Genomic DNA, 21,721 nt, shown 5'->3' with positions numbered 1-21,721 from the left:
TTTCCCAGTCACGTTACTGTAATCTTTGAACAACGGCCGCTTCGGCCATGGCAGTGACATTAAATGTTGTGTAAACAACATAAGGTATTAAAGCCTTCAAAACTCTTATCCCCGATTTGGCATTTAAGAGGGAGTAAAGTCCAACACAAATGGGCCATTGTAATTCAGGCTCATGTCCAACCGTTTCTGCAAATCAGCTCTCAGATTCTCAGACAGCAACGAATAAGCGGGCTGGAGCAGTATTTCCATAGTTGTTTATTAGGTTTCTAGGTAAAGGTAGATATTTGCGGCCAAGGCCAAAGTTAGCCGAACAAGCACAAAAGTTTTACAATATGAAATTATGGAATAGTAAAAATTTACAGCTTTGCAAATATTTGGAAGTGATAACCAAAAGACATTTAGGATCTGGCCTTTTAGAACAATGTGCTTCAGTGCACAGTCAGAATGCTTCTACGACTGCTACTCTGAGCCCGTGAAGACTCGCAGACACATCGCTGACCTCATGGAAAGAAAAAGAGAGGAAGACTAAGAGAGAAGGAGCATATAATGATTATCTTTGGCCATTGGATTATGTACCTGCACTTGGGAGAGCTGCAGGCCTTAGTGGGAGTATTGATCTCTCGTATGTGTAACCAGAGAAACCCTTTCTGCTGTAGGGCTCAGCTGAGGCCAAGCCCTCCATCCCATCAGTCATTTAAGTGTTTGGATCCAGCCACCACTAATACTGCCTGTCATAACTTAACTGTGCAGTTTATGTTTATACTGTAACTGTGATAACTGCTTCTTCTGCTCCTGCTGCTCAGTCCATTCCCAATGCCATCAATTTGAACCTTGAGGGTTTTTTAATACATTCTGAGGCAGGGGTGTAGCAGAGGATAAACCCACTTAGAATCAGTGTATCACCTCATCACTCCTCTGCAGTGTGACATCTCTAGGCCTTTGAGGTCCTTTGTCTCCATTTAAGCCATTGGACGTGACAGAGCAGTGGCACACTACCAACAGTCTGGTGTAGGAGACTAAAAGGAACGCAGATCCGCCCTGGATAGACCAGACTCCAGGAAGATTTGGTTGACTGGTGGGATTTTATGCCAGGTTCTGTCTGAACCCAGTCTGGTTCTGCGGTGAATCCACAGTACTGCGGACCCCCCTAGTCCTCACCGTCTGCGAGCCATCTGCTCGAAAGTCTCTGCTCCTGTAAAATGATGCACAGAGGGATGGTGATTGCCTTAAATCCGCTCTGGAGGAAGCTCAGCTCAGCCCGCTTTGTCTGTGGCAAACACCGCTCGCAACCCCAAACAATTCTGGATTCTGGCAACGCTCGCATTTAAGCGAGCAGTTTATATGCATGCCTATGAGCGTGTGACACACAATTTTGGTGTTTATACTCACCGAGCCAAGGGGTTTAAGCTCTGGCGAAAGATGCCACTCACTTCTGAGTATTTGAGTTACGCACTCAGCATGATCACATCTGAGTCTGGCCTGTGTTTGGCTTGGAAACCCGACATCCAAACACATTTCTGTGTGTGTTTTTGTCAGATGTAGCCTTCGACCACGAGGCCAGGTTTTTTTTTGTGTTTTTTTTTTTTTTTTTTGCTTCTAAAACAGATGCACACTTTCAACTTGAGCCTAAATGATGGAGCGTGGTCTTCTCGTCTCAGCAGAAAAGCTCACAGCTCAGTGGGTCCAAGCCAAACAACGACAGAGCTCTGCTCGAGACACCGCTCTAAACTCTACCCAAAGCGCTCGACAGTAAAGGTTTGCACTCCTCTCCCTTTGTGTACTTATCTCATTATTCCAATTAATGTTCGCCGGGTGTGCGCTACAGGAAGTCAGGGGAGCTGGTGCACAGATGACAAGTTTCGCTCTGATTTCTACCACACTACAATGGCAGGTGGTGATTAATGGCGATCTCTGGCCCGGGTAACATCACGGACAATCCGGATCAGTTCTTCCCGCCAGCGGGAGTGGAGTGAGGAGCGCTTTCCCAGGACAGAAGGAGAGCCCTAATTGGCAGCCACCCTGTCATAGTGATTATTTGTGCCTCTCAGTGCAGCCTGTTGTGACTGATGGAGCCACGGCTTAATCTTCATTTAATAAGGCTGCTCCATAGGGGCTGACACAGTAGCTGGTGAGAGGGCCTCGGGAGCACTCTGCCTCCTTTGGACAGCATTGATGGTTTGGCTGCGGTCACACGGGCTTGAGTTGGTGTCTGACTGTGATGACGCCCACCTGCCACCACCACCCACCGCACAAACACTCATCAATCATTGATTTAATTAAATTCTTACCAAATCTGGGGCAGACGAAAGACGAGAAAAAAAAAAAGCGAATTAATTTAAACATGACAAATTCCATGTGTTGCACACATTGCTGTGGATCTGTAAAACTGAGGTGAGCGTGTTTTGGAAGTTTTGTGCTGTGCTGGAGTGAATAAGAGCATGGGTGAAGAGGACAGACACATCAACCTGTCACTGCCTTGGCCAGGTCTCCGGCATCTCAGCGCCAATGGCAGTTACGGTCACCACCACGGTCACGCGCACAAATTAACACTTCATCTATCACGTGTCCGCATTTGTGCCATGATTTTCTCCCCATCTCTCCGCTTGTGTTTCATATCTCCCTAAAATTGATTGTCTAGGCTCTTGTCTGGACAGACCATCAACACTTGCTTTATGCCGATGGTCTCAAACCGAACCTTTGGGTTTGTTTTTCTGGCCTCTCGTGGTGGTGTTAAATCTTCCACTGCAGGAGAAAGTCATTACCAGTAGTCTTCTTAGAGACTTCTCTTCCCTGGGTACATTCCTTATAGGGCATGGGGGGGTGATCCTGGAACCCTGCGGGGAAACAGGGGTGTCTCTGATTAACTTCCCACTAAGTGCCCCTGCTCTCTGACCAAAATAAATATGGCTGCTGTCATTTTGTCAGCAACTGTCTTCAGAGAGCAATATTTGAAACACCCATGATCCTGCTGGCTTTTATATGGAGAATCCATCGTCATACCACAGGCATGAACCATAAACATGTGGAGGCCTTTCAAAGACCGGGGGGGTGGAGGGATGGAGGGAGGGGAGGGAGTTGGAAGAGGAGGGGTCAGTGGCACTCACTGGGGCTCCACATTATTGTCATCTGGTCTTTTCCAAGCAGGAAGAAAGAGGAGGGGTGTGAGGGTTTTTTGTTGTTTTTTTTCACACTCTTTGGCCCAGTTAAGTTGCGGTTTTGCTGAACTGCCTTTTGTAGACTCGTGTACGCACATTAGATACAGACGTCCTCTTATTTGTTTGACTCGGGTTACTGAAATGTGCATTACTGCTGTCCTTATTCCCATTAATGCGAGCTAGCTGAAGCCGACAGCCAAAAGTTGATGCTTGCGCTCGCCCGCGACTGCAGACGGCGTTTCACTGAAATCACACTCACTCTTTTGTACGTTTAAAGACTTGAAATATGTTGCGTGCCCTGTGTTCAGAGAGGAACTCTGTCGGGATCGAGGGGACGCCGCGCCGGTTGCGCGGCTTCCGTTGTCGTCTTCTGGCTGAGGAAATGAGGCATATGGGCCGACATCAACAACCCCATCAAAAACAGACGTACACAAACAAACAAAGTGGCAGCAAACTGGTGGGGGGAGAGAAGGAGGTGGTGGAAGAGGGAGGAGGTGGAGGAGGGGAGATGTTCTACAGTAGTGGAATGTTTTCATGTTCTCATGCCCCACAAGCCAGAGCTTTCCCCCCTGTTGTGCAGTATATGGGCTGATATTACCCATGAAACGGTCATGACCATAAAACGACCAACGACCCCTTGATGGGCAATTGGTGCCGTTACACCCTGTGATTTTTTTTTTATTATTATTATTATTTTAACTGCAGACAAGACACAGTCTTTACAAGGATAGATGGCAACAGCTTCTGATTTGATCTTTGAAGTTGGGATGGATTATATATGTAGCACTCCTTGGCCTTTTGTAAAATATGTGACTATATGGAACCTGTTTGCCCTCTAAAAAAATGCTTATTAAGTTCATTGCTATGTATTTGGAGGTTACTATGGTTTTAAAGGCTTTTCCAGGATGAAATTACAGGAAAAGAGTCAACTCTGTTATTTATTGTAGTTTCTTAAAGCTGAAACAAGGCAAAATGTAAAGCCATCATTTCTTCTCCAGTCTGAAAATATGAAGCACCCATAGCTTGAAGCAGGCCCGTGTTAGGGTTTGTCACCTCATATTTAAATAACCCAAACTGGTCAAAGAGAGATCTGTCTGATCGCGCCCCATCCCTGCAACGCCTCTCTCTGTCTGCCAGACCTCCAGTCGGCCGCTGCTGCCAGCTCTCCTGTGGGGCCCACGAACGCTTTCATCTCCACATCCACAACACGCCAGACAGATGAGGATGCGTACGCACACGTGCGCGCACCCGTTTACACCGCCCGAGTGTGAGAAACGTGTAATAGACACCGATAAACAGTAAAACAGACCTCACAGGCAGAACAAGTCACCGCATTATCTACTCTTTCCCTCATCCCTCTTTCCATTCTCTTTTCCTGTCTCGCACTCGAATGACACGCTAGTGCTTGTGTATCACATATCACAGTGCGGGAACAAAGTGCATGCCACGGAGGAGGACGTGTTCGCGTGGCGCACATTGTTTTGAAGCGGCACTCTGCGGTCCTCGCTCTCCAAGCGGTCTGGCTTGAGGAGAATAGAAGGCAGGCGAGGAGCCGAACGGGACAGCCTGAAAACATCTGGTCCACAGTTGCACTGGCTCAGCCTCCAAGAACCCCTCTCCACTCAGCTCCACTCCACACCACTCAACTCCTCTCCTCCTCTTTCCATCGCCTTCACTTTATTTCTCCATTGCTACTGAGTGTCTTTATAGAGCCATCACAGCGTTTAATTACAGCTAGTGATTCAGAGAGAGAGGCTGTGGCTTCTGACCCACTCATGTCCATGAACGTGGACCCAGCGCAGAGACATGTAGACACAACAAAGAACAAGTATAGGCCTGCTGGCCGTTGGCTGCGTGTATGTCTGGGGTGTTTTTCGGTGTCTGTGTGAACTAAGTGACAAATACAGGGGGTGCAGACTAAAAGCACAGCCATTACGGTGGTAAGTAGAGGCCAGGCCCAGCGTACCAGCATTGAAGAACACGGCATTCTCATCAGCACACAAATAAAAGCAAAATGCCAGGGTAATGTCACAGGTTAACAATGACAGCTTAAATGAGTGAATGCATTAAAGCATGTTAGTGAGCCTAACAGGCTCAGACTCAGAACAAAAAACACAAGCACAAAGTAGCTTCCACGAGCCAATCTGAAGTTATAAGCTTCTTACATGCTTTTGATTTGGAGCGAGTGACAGGTAGGGTATTTAACTTGATTGATTTTTAGCCACTTGACCAGGACAGATCTAGCTGTAAGCTAATATAAGCTAATACTGACTAAGTAGTGTCTTATTGAAGGTGAAATGCTAGCATGTTATTAAGCTTTTGCCTATTTTTTTTCCCATCCCAGCAGACACTGAGCCTTGTTGCCATGCATTTGGGTTCAGGTTTTTGACTACCTGATGAGTCTAGTTTTGAAAAAAATAGGGCAAGCATCTGATTCTGTTAAAGCTTACTTCTTCACTATGTCCAGTAGTTTTACAGCCTGGGCTCACCAGTATTTCTTTATTGTTAGACAATTACAGGTGGCATAAGGGCAAATAGCAATTCATGCAATGTTGCCATGGTTTGTTATTTTATATGCGATATATTAGAAAACAACAATAATACAATGCAGCATCTTTGTATTTCTTTGGGTAGATGACACCTTCCTCTTTATTTGGGGTTTTAGCAGAGAACTGATGTAAACAAAGTGCAATAATATTTCTGTAGCTACTTTTCTACGGTGTTCCTGAGGGGTTAAATGCAGTGCAACTTAAGAAAACACCAGCAAATAGAGAAATTCTACAAAAGCTCAAAAAACACAACAGAAGTTGAATAAAACACAAAAACAGAAAAATGGTGCAAAAGCTAAAAAATAAAATAAAATCACAAAACAAAAGTTTTTTGGAAGAAACAATACTGTGACGGAACAGCTCCAAAAGTGACATGCTAACAGTAAACAGCTAATAGCAAACATTTATCTGATACTTCAGCAGCTGGTCCGTCACATTATTGTGTCCCCAGAAACACTTCCATTGTGTTTTGTGAGAGTTTGGGCTTTTTTCTACTTCTGTTGTGTTTTTCCTTTTGCAGAGTTTTTCTATTTCAGTGTTTTTTATTATTTTTTATTTTTACAGTTACAGTTCGTTTGACCATGCAAGGCCACCAAACATTGCACTTAAAAAGTAACACACACACTTTGGATCTAAATGCTGCTATGATCATTAAGTAGAATTCAGGGTGCACAGTCTACTGGAAGGTTTTGTTCTTGAGTCAGAGTATGTAGTACATCCAGTCTGCTGTTATTGGTCTATGAGCCATCTGTGGCGAAGACTGACATTACAACAGACGAAAGCTGAACTGAAAATGAATACACAACGTACTTTTCATGCTTTATTTTTTTGATTTTTGAAGTTTTCCGTGGTTTTCCTATTTGCACTGAACTCCTCTGTGGCTCCCCTCCATGTTTCGCCCACTTGTTAACTAATCAACATTTGGCACATGCGTACGACATCCGCGTCCAGCGACGTGCAGTTGGGATTTTGGAGTACTACACGGGAGCACGTCTGCGGTGGGTGAAAACCCCTTCTCCGCTTGCTGCCCAAAGGGAAACGTGTACGCAGACGGACACATTTGCAGGACCATAAATTACACTTTAAGGTTATTTAAGGTCTTCTCCAGTTTGTCAAAACAGCAATCCTACTCCTGCTTGGATTTCATTTTAAGGGCAAGCAGGGTGGGTGCTGAATGACAATTATGTCAGTGTGACTGAAAAACGTCTTTCTAATCAGTGCTATGCCGTTGGTCAGACGATGGCTTGCACCACAGTTATGGTGATTTGCGCCAAATTTCTTCCCCTCAGATGACTTAGGACATTAAATTAGCACTCCGTGTTGACAGTTTGACCCCGGAGTCCAAAATCGAAAATAAAGATGAGCGTGTTTTCTGGTTGTACTTCTGATCTGATTCACCGCCTCCAGGCTTGGACATTTCAGATTATTCCACTGAAAACTGCTGTGTGGTCTCTGGGTCATAGCCAGTGACCCAGATCTCATCATCGGTGATGATCCTTGACATAAAAGTTGGGCCAATTTGACACGTTATTTGAGGTTTGTTCTCAGCTCAAGTTTGAGGTCTAAGGATGGTGAATTTGCTAATGCATACATGCAGATTGTCAGAATGGGACTATCAGTCAGCAATCCACGTGCAATAGAAGAGCTGGAAGGCTCACAGAGACAACCCTGGTGAGAATAACAGACAAATTTACATTTTTGATTGCACATGATACATTTTCAGTGCTCTTAGTCTGCTTGTCTGTCACTGAAATTACACAACAGAAATGATCTGGCTGAATTTCTTGAAACTTGGAGAAGTTGCAGAAGAGCAAATGGTGCTTATCCAGACCTCTTTTAGGCTGTGTTAGCACACTGGCTTTAGTGGAGCAAAGAGCATTTTCTCAGATTTTGAATATTCTGTCATGTTAAAATGGCCCGTTTAGTGCACAGAATATGATAGCGCTCCAAAGAAAATTTCAAGACACGACTGAATGGGCCATTTCACGAAAGTCAACCTATTCCAGGTACCATATCAAATCCCCTCAAATGTAAATGCTCCTTCTCGCTGGGTGGCAAGGTTCAGGACCATGATCCCAGCAGGCCTTGAGACAGTTCTTTCAGATTAGAGAGTGCTTACGTTTTTCTTTGATTTGATTCCTTTCTCTTGCTGCATCTATGACAGATGCTGGAGTACACAACTCTCTCTCCCTGGTGAGGTGAGACCATGAAATGACTGTTGAAATTGCACTGTAATCATGCACAGCTAAAAACAACAAGAAAATGTCTGCCATATGCCTAAAAGCCCTCTGTTTGTGTTCTTGTGAATTTAAGGGGGATTATTGACAAGGGAATGAGTGGTGCCTGGATAGAGGAGCTGAGCCGGCAGTGACTCTTATTGCTCGTGTCTGTGATCGGATCTGTCAGAGCCACTCAGCTGTCTGTCTGTCTGGTGTTTGACAAGTGTTTGATGCAGCACAGGCCTTAGAGAGGATCAAGCCCTTCCTGAATTGGCTTTACCTCTCTCCCTGTGCAACAGGAGCTCAGCGAACATCAAACGCATCTCCCCCTTTCTTCCTTTGTGAACTAATGAACTATTTTTATCAAAAAATATGTTCCGTCTCTGGGATCACCGGAGGAGACTGAACAACAGCACCCTTTGAGAGTTAGGTGAACAATCAAGGAAAACAAAAAAGTGGCTGCCAGCCTTGATTCTTTCATCACTGGCCATTGCACAGGGATTTCACCATGATCCTGACGGCCCCTGTCTATGTTTTTGTGCCTAAGCCCATCTGACTTAGTTTGGCTCCCCGCTTGTTAGGGTCTGGTCCTCTTTCGGGACAGTTGTGCTCCACGTCCAAACATGTGAGGGATTTCCTCCTGAAATTTCCCAGTAGAGAGAAGGGGTGGGGGATGAAAAGGCTTGTGCAGAATTGAGATATAAAGAGGGAGTCTTGCTGAACAATTTCTTTCTATATCCTTCCCCATTCCCTTACAGACCTAGAGAGACAGGATGATGTATACAAGGAGGAATTAGAGGAGCATGTGCACGCACACGCGAACACATTGGAAAACAGTCAATGACACAGTTGAGAACAGTTGATTAGCTAGCTTGCTAAAAAGCTGATTGTAAGCCTAATTCAATAGCAGACGATACACTTAGAAATAAAGAAAAGAGGCAATAAATACTGTAAGTACAGTAAAGCACAAATGCAAGACCACACATTCCTTAAATTACTGTTTATTTTTATGATGGAAGCAATGCTGTTTAGCGTAAGCTAGTTAGCTGGTTATGCTATCGATTGCATGTTTAAGCCTAGAAACACTTGGGATGAATGCTACTTGGCAAACGGGGATACAAAAAGCCCTCTCCACTCTTAATACACCTTATTGTGTGCCCCCTCGTGCGTATGCTAACACCCATTTTATTCCTGTCTATAAAGGAGGCTGGGGAACTGTTGCGCAGAGAGATTCTTGCTCAGGCCTTCAAGGCTCACAGGAGGTGGTTGATCCAGGTAAATCCCCGAGCCAGGATGCTTCATTGGGGGTTGACCCCCTGCGTTACTTGAGCCCCAGACTCTCAACAAATCCTGGAGATGCAGATTCCCCTCCTCAGACAAATAATAAATGCTCCAAATACTTACTTCACCTCCATAGTATGATCTCCTTTTCTTGCCTTGATCTATTGTCAGGATGCATTTAGAGGTGCCTAGTTAATTCTGCTGATGTTCCTGTTTATGTACAGAGAGGAAGATTGCTGAGGTTCTTTGGAGAGAGTGGTTTTTTTTATTGCTTTTGCCTCTGGATCGCAAGTCTGATTAACTGTATCAAGGACAAGGTGGATGGTGTACAAGTGCATGAAACCGAACCGTCAAATAAGATCAAGAGCTACAGCAGCAAGCGGCTGTACATCACTGTAAAGACACAGAAATGTAAATGGCAGTTATATTACACAAGCTTCTGAGAATCTTGTTATCGAGTGTCCAGTAGAATAAATGAATCCATGCTCGATCATGTGTTTGCTGAAAAAGTTTAATTTCATCAGTTCGATGCAAAGCACTTATCGGAAACTAAGATGGATGACTATCATAACTCTGCAGCACATTTCCTGCTTTATATCACCGCATGTGGAAATTATAAGACGGATCAAAGACTCTATAGAGATCTCATCTTAATATAGAAGGCATGGAAATTAAACTGGAGCGCTGTAGCTCTTCCTATCTTTGAGTAAAGACAAACAGAGTTGACATCTGTAATAGCTTACTGTCTAGAATAATGAATTTGCTACTGTACTGTAGATCCCAGCAAGTTCCCTGATCTTTGGATCCATGTTCATATTTTAAACTGCTGAACACTGTAGCTCGCTTTAGCTCACTCCCCCATGCGCACAACAAATGCAAAAACAAATAGACCATGCCAGCGGCAAAGCCTTCAGGAACATCGGGGCAGGGGCCTCCCTTTGATAACTGCTGTGCTTTATATTTTTCTCATCAGAAATGAAACACAACATTAAGCCATTCATTAAAGTCAACTAGAGCTAATTATCCCTCATTTACCCAAGAGCCCACGGGGCAGCGCAGCCCCCATATACTTAGGCCCAGATGTGTCGATGAGTCAGTCGGTAGATAGCAGACCGCAGAAGGGGCTGCTCATTTCTCTCTGGGCCCTGCGGTTTCCAGGCGCATCAGACTCAGCAGGCAGGTCTTAATGCCTGTTCACAGACTGGCTGCTGACGTTACCCTCATGACACCATGAGCCGTGTAAAGCTACCGCAATACAGCAAGGCTCCATTTACCAGAAAGAAAAAGAAAGAAAGAAAAAATCAATAATGATCAGTTATACAGCCCTAATTCAAACTGAAAAATGAAGAGTGAGTGTCGTACCTCTCTAGCAGGCACGTCTTCCGAGTTGAGAAGAGGCTGATTCGCATTAGCGGCAGGCCTATGTTCAGATGGCCTCTCGTTGCTGCAGGGGGCGACAGCGTGCGTACGATTCCTGCTCCCAAGTCGTTACATTTTGGCAACCCCAAGTGGAAGTGGGAAAACCGTAACAGTTTGCAGGATGTCACAGACCAGAAACCAGATTACGTCATGTAATTTAACCCCTGAGACCTAATTTCTCCTTTTCTGTGTCTGGTACACTCACCAAACGATTAGAAATAATGACTGAACCGCTTTACCACTGAGGATGAGGAAATCTATCCCCGTATCGCTGTGTTCGGTTGTCTACTGATGAGGCATCTGCTCAGTGCAGTTTAGAGGAAGCATTTATAGCTTTTTGAGGTAAAGTGTTTGTGTGGTGTATATGAAGCCGTTTCTGCTGTAGAAATTGACCTGTTGTCCAGTGACGGGATGCTAACTGAGGCAAAGAACCGAGGTGAAGTTTTCAATATCAGCTTTAGACAGTCAGCTCTTAAAGGGACTGGTAAGGAACCATCTTGCTCCTGCGTGGGGCTCTTTTCTTCAATCAAGCGTGTTTGTGATACAGTATTAAAGTGAAAGAACATCCTGCTCTTTTAGTGGTTCACTTTAACCTCTTTTGAACTGATGTTCTATCGGTCAACACGATCTGCCAAAATCATGTCTGTTCTTAAGCCCAGTAGCCAGATGAGAAAATAGCATTCTTCTCAAGGTTGTAGATTATAAATTTGTTCCACCGTGGTTTTTACATTTTTTTTGGTGTGCTTGATCGTGCGGCATTGGGAAACCTTTGTAAAAAACCATGGATACATCAGTCAACAGCCCCTGTTGTGGTATTTGGCATCTTTAGCTGACTAGTTAACAGAGCAAACAAAACATCGATCAAATTGATGCATTTAAAAATAATCTTCTTGTATTTAATAAATCACTGCTACACACTCAGCATGATGAACACATGATGAACACAAATATACACACATTACAATTTGACATAATAGATAGTAATGGCGGTAGCTCATGCCGCTGAGATACAGTAGCTGCTGATTTTCTGTAATGAAAACACCTTCAGCTTTAAACAGGATACTTCACCCGTCCTCTCTTTCTACTGATTAATAAAGATGTGTAGTTTTGAAAGCTTTGCAGTTGTTTGTAAATGGGCCACATAATGTAAAAAATATAATTCCTTTTGTTTATGAATTGTTAAACTAATGTAATTAGCCTCCATCGTAAACAATAGTTAGAAAAGTCATACTTTACTATGATTAGCTAAACATCTTTTATGGTAAACTATCATATGTGCATATACTGTACGCTAGCTCTTATTATATTCATTGGCATGTTATTTCTCTGTCCTGAGTAGTTACCTTAGCTCTAATTAAAGGATTATCATGTTATGTTGTGCCAGTAAACTGTATCTCAGAAACCTGGGAAATGATACGTGCTCCAATTTTCCAACTTGGAAATCTGGCCTGAGGAATTAATCCACTGTGTGCTTTCTTGTACAGCAGGAAGAACTAATTCCTGACTTTCCAACATTTTGGAATGTTTTAAGTGAGTAAATGTGAGGAAAGATCTCTGGAAGGCAAGATTTGACTTTGGAGTTTCTTTGGAAGATAGTCTAATTTAAGCATCTGTCAAGGTTTCTTGTTAATAACTTGACTCTGAGTGCTCGAGCCAGCAGCAGTGGTAACCCGAGGGAACAGTTAGTGTATTGGGCAAAGCAGTTGAGCATGACTTTGAACCCTGAGTAGACTGATGGAGGAGAACTTTATTGCTTCTGTAGCCGACCTGCGCAGGTTGCGGCTGCATCTTGCTGGGGGGAGGGAATGTCTGTGCTGACCATCGGGCGCATTAATCACCGTGTCAGTCATGCATATTTTACCAGGACTTCTCTGCTTAGAGACGCTAATCTCCGAGTCCAGTTTTCACTTTAACTTACTGTCAGTGAAATAAGGCATCAAAGAGCCGAGCAGAGAGCTAACCTGCTTTTTAAAATCTCTGCGCTTATCCTCTGCCGGGGTCATAGATGAGAAAATAATGAGCGACCTAATCTCAACATTAGCTTTTTAAATCGGAATGCGTATGTTTTAAATCATTCTCGGCCAGCAGCGTGGTGATAGTAAGCAGAGCATGGGGGGAAAGGGAAGGAGGACGGAACGAAAGTGAATGAAAGAGTGTGATCCAGAATAACCTTGTTAGGGCTAAGTGACGCTGTGCAGAGGGCCTTTTGTCAGTTGGCTGGCAAGATGAGCATCTTGTAAATGATTGTCCTCTCTGTCAAGGGGCTGATTTCTTTTTTCCTACTATCTGACGTCTGTGTCTCTGCCACAGTACTTCAAATACTGGAGCTTTTTCTCCTTTCGCATCTGTATCTGTTACAAACTGTGGCCTCTTTTTATACATAATTTCATCCTGTAGTACGCTCCCCTTGTTCCCAAATGTCAAATCACCCTTCTGCAGCGTTTTCCCCACAGGCGGACACAAACAGCACAAAGCGCCATTAAAAGTTTTGGCTTACCTATCAGGCCCACGCCTTAATGAACCACGGGTCAGCTGAGGTCACATGGCTATGTCCCACCTATAAATCAACTGCAAACTGAGTTCAGCGGCAATATAGGGCAGTGTCAGTCCGTAACCTTTTCCCAGACAGAGGAGTTGTCGGTGTGTGAGTACTGGCTGGCTGCAGATCCTTTCCCCTTCACAGCATTATAAATGTATGTGTGAGGAGGCCCTTAATGGCTGCTAATCCAATTTCTGCCACTGAAATCAAATCTCACTGGCGCCAGTAGTTCTCTCCTTCCCTCACAAATAATGGCCTCCGCTTTGGCCTGTTTATGAAAAAGACGAGCCGCCAAAAATTCCGGCTTTACCTTCCTTAAGTCCCACCGAATCTTCTTCAAAAATGTTTGCATGTTTTTGTTGTTGTTGTTTTGGGTTTTTTGTTGGGTTTTTTTCCTTTGCTCTGCCCCCAGTCCTATTCCATGTTCTCCGAAACGTATTAATTGACTGTCTGTGTCGAGTGAAGGGACGGGGTAACAGAAGAGCAGGGGCAAGTTTTCAGCAGCGTAGGATCCCATTTACCGTATGTCTTAATGCCTTCTCGAGGTCAGCCATCGATTTTTGTTCTCAAACCGCAAAGCAAAGGAGATAAGATTAGGCCTTTGATTCCTGCGCTGCTGCCCGAGCCGTGAGTGGATGAAATCACTTGGCCTGCCCATTGGTTGGTGTGTTGCTTCTTTTTAGAAGGTTGTGACGATAGGGTAAGGTAGCAACAGGCTCACAATAACACGTGAGCTAGTGGTAAAAAAGTAGGTATTTTTTTTACTTTTGCAGGAAAATCTCTTTATGGTGACAAAAGTAAATAGAAGTTTGATTTCAGAGGAATACGACACTGTTGCATGATGCAGTCTTTCTCTCATGTAAACTTATACATGTTCTTCAATTTGCTTCCCTTTTCCAAAACAAACATATTGGCTTTGACACAGATGAAGGGAGCTTTGGCTTTGGCCCCCTTCCTCCTGGATATGGATTTGACTGATTATCTTTCAGTGCATCAGTTGGACAAGTAGTCATATTGCCATTCCGCAAAGAGATATTATTCTGGAGTGTGATCCTAATAATATGATACGTCTAATAGCACTTAACTCTTAGTTGGAGCTGTACCATACTGAGAGCCTCAAATAGAAAGTCGGGGACATGGAGAGGGGAAAGGGGAAGGATAGTGAAGAAAAAGAAAAAGTAGCAGATCCCAAATGGCTTTAAGAGGTTATTGAGGAACGTCCTCTACGGTGCCTGTGGAGAGGTTTAATATCTCTTTGCTCATTGGTTTGGCAGCTGAAAAAATTGGAAATGACACAAAGTATTTCTCAAGCTCACGAAGGTGATATAGAAGCTCACGATCACGGACTCGCGAGCATACAGGGCATATGCCGTACATCATTCGCACATGCGCTCGCACGCTGACTGATACACAAAAGAATTCCACAAAGGTCACTTTTGACAGCGGTAAATAACAATCCCACCGCAGGCTCTGCTTCTGATTCCGAAATGCAAAAACATTTTGATTTGCTCTTGAGAGCTTTGTTTGTTTGTTTGATTCACTTTTCAGTTCAAACCCGAATGCGAACGTCAAGTTGGCAAAGAAGACTGTATCTATGGAGGAGAACCAAACATTGGTGAAGTTGCGGTTTTGCTCTACTGATAGTAAATGCAGCCAGAATGGAAAGAGAATTTTTTTTTTTAAAATGGAGATAATTTTCTTATAAAAGCCGTGTTCTTTTGATTCGATCCTTGCAGTGCCAGTTTCAATGCAAAACAAAGACAGAGAATGATTTGAAGGCCACTGTGCCTTCCAAGACAAAATTATCTTTACATGCTGTAAGATTTATGAATTTGTTCTTGGTTTTGAAAGCAATTGATGCAAATTAAACTGTTTCCTCTGTGAACCCTGGTAATCAGCTTAAGTGATTACATCGGTCGTAAATATGAGATGATGAAAGCTCAGTGTGCACTGTGCCCTGAGGAAAGGCTAAATTGGAGTTCATAGGGTAGACATGATAAAACATCACACTGGGACTGCACCAGATGCAGGGGGGAAGGGGCTTATGTGGGGAGTGGTTGCCCTCTAGCTGTCAGTGTTGAGACTGGATTATGAAATATGGTCCTAATTTGCTGTCGAGGTGTGTTTATGACGCGCTATCAGTTAGCTTGGGGGCGTGAGCTTAGCTTTGAAATGTACTGGTAATGTTGATGTGAAGGAGTATGATTGGAAGGAATCACTAGTGGCTTGGAAAAGTCTGAACTTGTCAATATCTGCTAAATAAAAACCAAACCCCCCCCAAAAGAAACATTTGGGATGGAAACGTGGGAACACAGACAGGTAAAATATTGAAGACAAAGAAAGTGAGAGGAGAGCCTTTTAATTAATGATAAAAAGAACAAGGAGCCAGTGGAGAGAGTCAGGATTCAAGCAAATGCTAAAGTAAAGTTTTTTGGGTAACAAATGGTAAATATATCCTATATCCCATATGGAGGATGGTGATTTTACTTGTACTCATTGTTGATGGCTGTCATCAACTTGCTGCAGTCACAGGCCAAAAGACTGAACAGGAAAAAAAGCTTTTCAAACAAAGTTGCAAGAGGGCGCTAACGATGGAGGCACTGTTTTGAGACTTTGAATGCAAAGGTTACCAACCATAAAGAATAAGTTCCTTTAAATAAACATTCAGATTAATAATAGCTAATTATTCAATGCACAGTGGTGTATAAACGCACAGTGAATGTCAATTCATCCAAAGTTATATTGGACATGGGCAACTGGTGATTTTATCGGTGATTGGAGCTTGTAGGTAGCAGCATTTATTACTGCAAACAAAATGGATTCAATTTTCCATCCTTTTTTAGTGAGCTACTGTGATAGATGATAGACTATTTAATTCAAAGTTTGAACATATTGCAACAAGGTGCCAGCATTAGCAATGCAGTCATACTGACACAGCATTATATCCAGTGACACAGTAAAGTAGCCCAGATAGTGTTTTCTGTGTAAATTTTAAGTAAAATTCTAACACAACTGTTTAACTGTTTAGTTTAACAATAGCAATGACTAAAATAATCTAATACTGGAACCTGCCACAATGTCACGTCATAAATCGAAATTGAAAAATATTACCTACCTGGGATGTTGTAACCTGGGCCGGGCTTTTTAACCATTTGCTCAAAGCCCGCCTTTACCACCGTGTAACTGAGTCAGTAATTTCCATCCTGTCATATGGGGTCCAGTTGTTTACTTCTGGGTGGCATATCTCCAGCTCTCTTGGCTTTACAGCCTGGTTGTACTTGATGGCGTGCCTCAAGTGGCAAAACAATTTGTTGTTTCCTCCTTTAGCGAGAACAGTTTTCTTGCATATTTTGCAAAGCTTTATTGGAGTACCTCCCTTTTCACTAAATTATCATCAGAGACTGACATGTGGCTCTCGCTGTCAGACATGTCTGGGCTTGTGTCATTGTGCCAGCTTGGGAATGTAAATGCATGGTGTTGCTAATATCATTGGTATTGTGATATGACATTTTTATATCATGTAAAAATTTATAATGATATTATGGATGGCAAATTCCTTAGCTTTAGCTCTAGCCCTATTTAGCGCAGTATCTACCATTCCCATTGTTTAGGTAGTTAGCTGTCTTTTTGTGGGAAATAAATGCAATCAGTGTCTGTCTGTGTGTGTGTGTTTACTTTCTTCACTCAGTTGGCTTCAACACTTTAACTTTCAGAACAATGCCAGTATCCACACTAACCAATCAAAATCAAGCAGGAGGAGAAGAAAAACCGGGCAGGAGATATTTTTGTAACCAGGCAACAATAAGCACTCGAGAGAAGCGCAAGTGAAAATGTGGTCAGGGGCACAGCGGGCGGAAAAAATAATGCTAAGAAAACTAGCTTTAGGCATTACATGTAGAATTACACTGCAGCTTCTGTTTTGCCTTTGGTTTTAGCTCAGTTTTGTTTGAAAATTCACATTTTCATTCTCTTCACAATCATTTAAAACAACAAGAAGTTAAAGTTAGCTCAATAAAATTTGTGATAGTAGCAGTGCATGATGTAGAAGAGGTGCTAAACAGGCATTTCAGGTTGTAATTAATTAGTGCAACTATTAATTTGTGGACTTCTGTTTTGATTTTCTGTAAGTCAGCCTGCTTGTGCGGTTGCTGAGTTTGTTTCTGTGTGTGTGTTTTGTGAGTGTAAAACTCTTTGGATTACAGATCCCCTGCCCAGTCCTGAACTAGCCAGGAAGAGAGCCTTTTAACTTAACTCTCACATATTTATTTGTTTTAAGCAATTGCTGTAAATGCAGGCTTTTTCAGTTTAAATGCAGCCTTGCGTCCAAGGAATGGCCCACGAGGGCTTTGCCCGTTACTGAAGGAGTTTAATGCAGCACCGTGTACTTTATTGCTGTCAAATGTAATTTATCCTGACTTGATTGCACTGAAAGCCATGTTTATCAGGCACCTAGCAACACTGTTTTGAATGAAAATTACCTCTTTAAAGAGCAATTAGGAAAATGAACCTATAGGCCAAATGCCTTTGAGCTCCAGACTTACTTTAATATTATTCTACATTAAGTCACGCAAAAAATCTAGAGTAGAATCAGCTAAGCAAGTGTACAAAGTCCCCTGGCAATATTTTTCAATTGAAGGGCATGAGAGTTTGATGGAAGAGATGTGAAAGTTGTTTTCAAAGGGTGATGTTAACTAGGAGCTGTGTGCGAGAAACTTTATTGCCATGTTTCAGATTGGCAAAGTGACTGAAAATAACAAGATTAGATTAATTGCAGGAAATAACTCAGAGATGGTTTGATGTTTGCATGCATCTGTATTATTCATTGGGAAACCCTGTTAGTAGAGCAATATCTTGCTTTCTCATGCATGTCAGCTTAAACGAGTGAATATTTTCTAATCTACCTCACAGAGCAGCCCTGAGAACGGGAAAACAGTCTTTTGTATGGGTGCGTTTAAGGGCCAACGCAACACCAGCACATACAGTGTGAGAAGGCAATTAAAGATATGGCCACATTTTCAAGACAAAAGCTTAAACAAGTGCTGTAATAAGACGTAGAATTAAGCGGTGAAGGCCACCATATGAGACTTGTTTTTCTGTAGCACTTTCCTCCTGTGTTTCCCCTGTCAGCGACCCAGAGCGTGGCTTGTTTCTTTGTGTTCTAGATCAGGATCCAGATATCTTTCTCATCATCCAAGCCTTACTCCACTTTTCCCCCCATTAGATTTTCTTTCCCCCTAAATTCCCTCACACTCACCCGCCTCCCCTCTCCTCCCTCTGCACACATACATCTTGCACACACACCTCGTTATCTTATTTGTGGCCTTGGCAGCCAGATTGGTTGCCTTGTGGTTCAGTAGCCAGAGTTTTCTCTGTCACAGAGAGCCTTGGGTGCAGATCCTTCACCACACACGCTTCCATGAGAGCAGGAAGTCAGTTCCCGGCATGCTTTGCCTATCCCAGTGAAACCTGGGATGGATTAACCTTGGGCTGGGGGACCTTTCCAACTTGGAAAAGAGTTATGCAACTTCCCATACTTATCGCTGCTCTCTATTGCAGTGACAGTGAAGTGTTGGGCTGTACAGACGTTTGTTTAAAACTGGGGTTCAGTTCTGAGGGCTGGAGCAAGCTAAGACCTCATTTGTGATGTTTCCTAACGTAGGACTCGCTTTTTACATAATGCAGGCTTTGGCAAAAGTTCACATACGTACCTTTTTAGGGCCCTCACAAGCCAATTGTCAACAAGCACTGATTATTTTAGCTTTTTAAAACTTCATTACTCTTGGACGGTTCTCCATTTAAGCATGCGAGGTGCACATTGTGCATGTGCTTTTCCATAAGTCTGTTCTGCACTAAAATCGGCCTCACAGCGCATTAATGTTCCTTCAAAAGCAGCTTTTTGCACCTACCCATATGCCAATTGCATGATTGTTATTTTAAATAAAAATACAGGCAATATATTGGTTGATCACGTGCAGCTGACCACAGTCTTACAAGAACTAAAGAACATGGAAAAACCTAGAAATAAAAACAGAGCATTGAGAGCCATGTATGAGCACAGTTATCATTTTGGAGCTTTATTCGGATTTAGTAGTGCATGATACAAAACACCATTCAATTGTATTCTATTTTATTTATATAGCACCAAAACATTAAAACAGCTGCCTGCTGAGATCCTACAATAAACACTATAATACAACAAACCCCTAAGAGAAAGAACTTGGCGACAGTGGGAAAGAAAAACTCGCTGTTTAACAAGAAGAAACCTCAAACTAAAGAAGGCTCAGGGAGGGGCGGCCATCTGCCGTGACCATTTAGTGGAGTGGGGCGAGAGAAAATACACATTGTGGAAGAGAGCCATAGATTAATAATAATAAAATTAACCGAAATGACCTGCCAACCTTAGGCTAAAGAAGAGAACGAGTTTGACATGAGGCAGTCTAAAACACAAAATCGCTCTCACTCAGAGAATCTCACACCTGAGGGTAATGATTAAAATGGAAAATCTTTTCTCTCTTTTTTCTGCTCAGGTGGTTCAGGAAAGCATCGATCCAAAGAGCCAAAGAAGAAGAACAAGCAGAGGCTGCGGTTTCGAGCCCAGAACCAGCACAGTGACCACTTGGCTTCTAAACGCTCCAGCCAGTGAGGACTGAAACTACCCAGTGAACAAAGAACCAACGCAAAGCTGCTAGCCGCTGCTGCACCTATATTCTGACTGACGACTATCACGAACCCCGCCACCTCTCCACCTGCTGCCCAGCCCTATCCCACCTTCGCCCTGCCAACCAGGACTCAGAAATCTGCCAGTCCAACAATATACAGCATATAACGTGTGATATAAGTACAACACTAAACCACAACCACACCAAACACACGCTTTCATGCCTCTGCCTCCTGCTAATTCTCCCCTAGCTGCAGTGACCAGCCAGGTGACTCTGTTCTCCCAGCCTTGTTACCTTGTGGATCTTTACAGTTGACATTACCGAACTCATTTCATCGTCATTAACAATGTCATTCAGCGTCTGGGGTGACGGAAGACGGAGGAGCCACCAGAGGTACCGCGGAGGCGGAGGAGCCAGGAAGGGGACGGTGAGGTTGTGAGGGAGTTGGTGAGCTAAACTGTTCGGGAGAGATTTAAAAATACGCTCGAGGATACGTTCGACCGAAGCAAAACGATGCTTATGGACAAGAAAATGGCATCTTGACCTGAGAGAGAGACTATTTTTTTGTTCCCTATATTTATGTCAAAGCTATCCTTACCTTCCTTATTCATGGAGACAAGTGTTCCCATTGTGGCCTTTATGTTATGTACATTTTTGAGAGTAATATTAAAAGAAATTACCATGCATAGTTGCAAAGTATTTTATTCTCAGCACAAACTGTTTACGTTCAGACCGCTTTATGCTCTAACTGTATAGTGTGGTTAAAAAACTAAAAAAGAAGAAGAAGAAAAGAATAAATTTAGTTGTTCAACTAGCATGGCAACAGACTCGTGTACATAGTTGATCTAATATTGAAAGCTTATTACTGTATTTTCAGTATTGACTCGTTCATCGTTCTAAATGTTTTAGAGAAAAAAAGGTTGTAATACAAGCTACAGATTAAAATGATTAAAAACAAATAATAAACATAGCCACCATATAGCTATTTCATTTATATGGTATATATTTGATTTATTTATTAATTCTGTTTTGTACTTTTTTTTTGGTTCAGTGAGAATTTTTGCCTCATACTGTTACTCTTATATGCTGAAATATTCTTTGCGTTCCTTATAACAGTGCATATCTTTAACACGTGGAAACGCTTTCTCGTCTGTCACGCAGGTGTTGTATTCCTTTCATTTGACCTCATCTACTGATTTTGATGTTTTAAAGAAGAAAAAAAAACAAGACTAATAAAACTATGCTTTGACATATTCTAGGTTTATTGATTAGGATCCAGCAAATGTATGGTCATAGGACTGCATATGTGTACATTGTGTTTTATTAAAAAACATTTCATGTGACTGTATGATGAAGCCTTTCATTATTGTCTGTGGCTATAATATATGTGGCTAAACTCTGAAACTGTAGTTTTCTTGTCTTTTTTTCCCCGAGTACCATCGAGTGATTTCAAAAACATTTGTGAAATCCGTCATGTCATACTGCATGAGACAAGCGGTATCTCCAGCCAAAGGATTGGATATGGTCGACTAGGCCTTAACAGCATGACAGCACCGTTAAGGGTTTGTAATTCACTATGACGTAGCCTCGTGAAAGCTACAAAACCAGCGGATGTCATTGGTGGCTCATCCATCTCCAGCATTACACTATAATTTCCTAACAACTTGCGTTTGGCTGTGTCTTTTGTCGTGCGACACACAATCGATCACCAACTTAAGTGATGCACGTCGCACTTACTTCTGTGATCTTCAAAACATTAAATAATCACACAAAAATTTAGCTTTATGCTAAATCTATCTGGTATATGGGTGAAGAGAGCATGTTCTAATGCAAGTCATGGCTAATTTAACCCGAGGTCCACGCTGCGTAATCGCCATCCCATAAAATATGAAAGCAAAAA

General features: G+C 42.8%; 1 protein-coding gene across 2 annotated transcripts in view; it reads left to right on the top strand.

Annotated features, from left to right (window-relative positions):
* rspo2 (R-spondin 2) overlaps positions 1-21,219 on the top strand; it is a 61,375-nt gene extending 40,156 nt beyond the window's left edge. For both annotated transcript variants that reach the window (XM_039619121.1, XM_031729878.2), the window contains exon 6: positions 19,690-21,219. In XM_039619121.1, coding sequence (XP_039475055.1) covers positions 19,690-19,805 — 116 coding nt within the window. In that variant the 3' untranslated portion in view covers positions 19,806-21,219. The remainder of the gene's footprint in view (positions 1-19,689) is intronic.
* The last annotated feature ends 502 nt before the right edge of the window (positions 21,220-21,721 follow it).

The sequence above is a fragment of the Oreochromis aureus genome, linkage group 11 (assembly GCF_013358895.1).
Source record: "Oreochromis aureus strain Israel breed Guangdong linkage group 11, ZZ_aureus, whole genome shotgun sequence".
Classification (NCBI taxonomy): Eukaryota; Metazoa; Chordata; class Actinopteri; order Cichliformes; family Cichlidae; genus Oreochromis; species Oreochromis aureus.
Note: the sequence above shows the minus strand (reverse complement) of the source record. Positions and strands in the feature narration are given on the sequence as shown.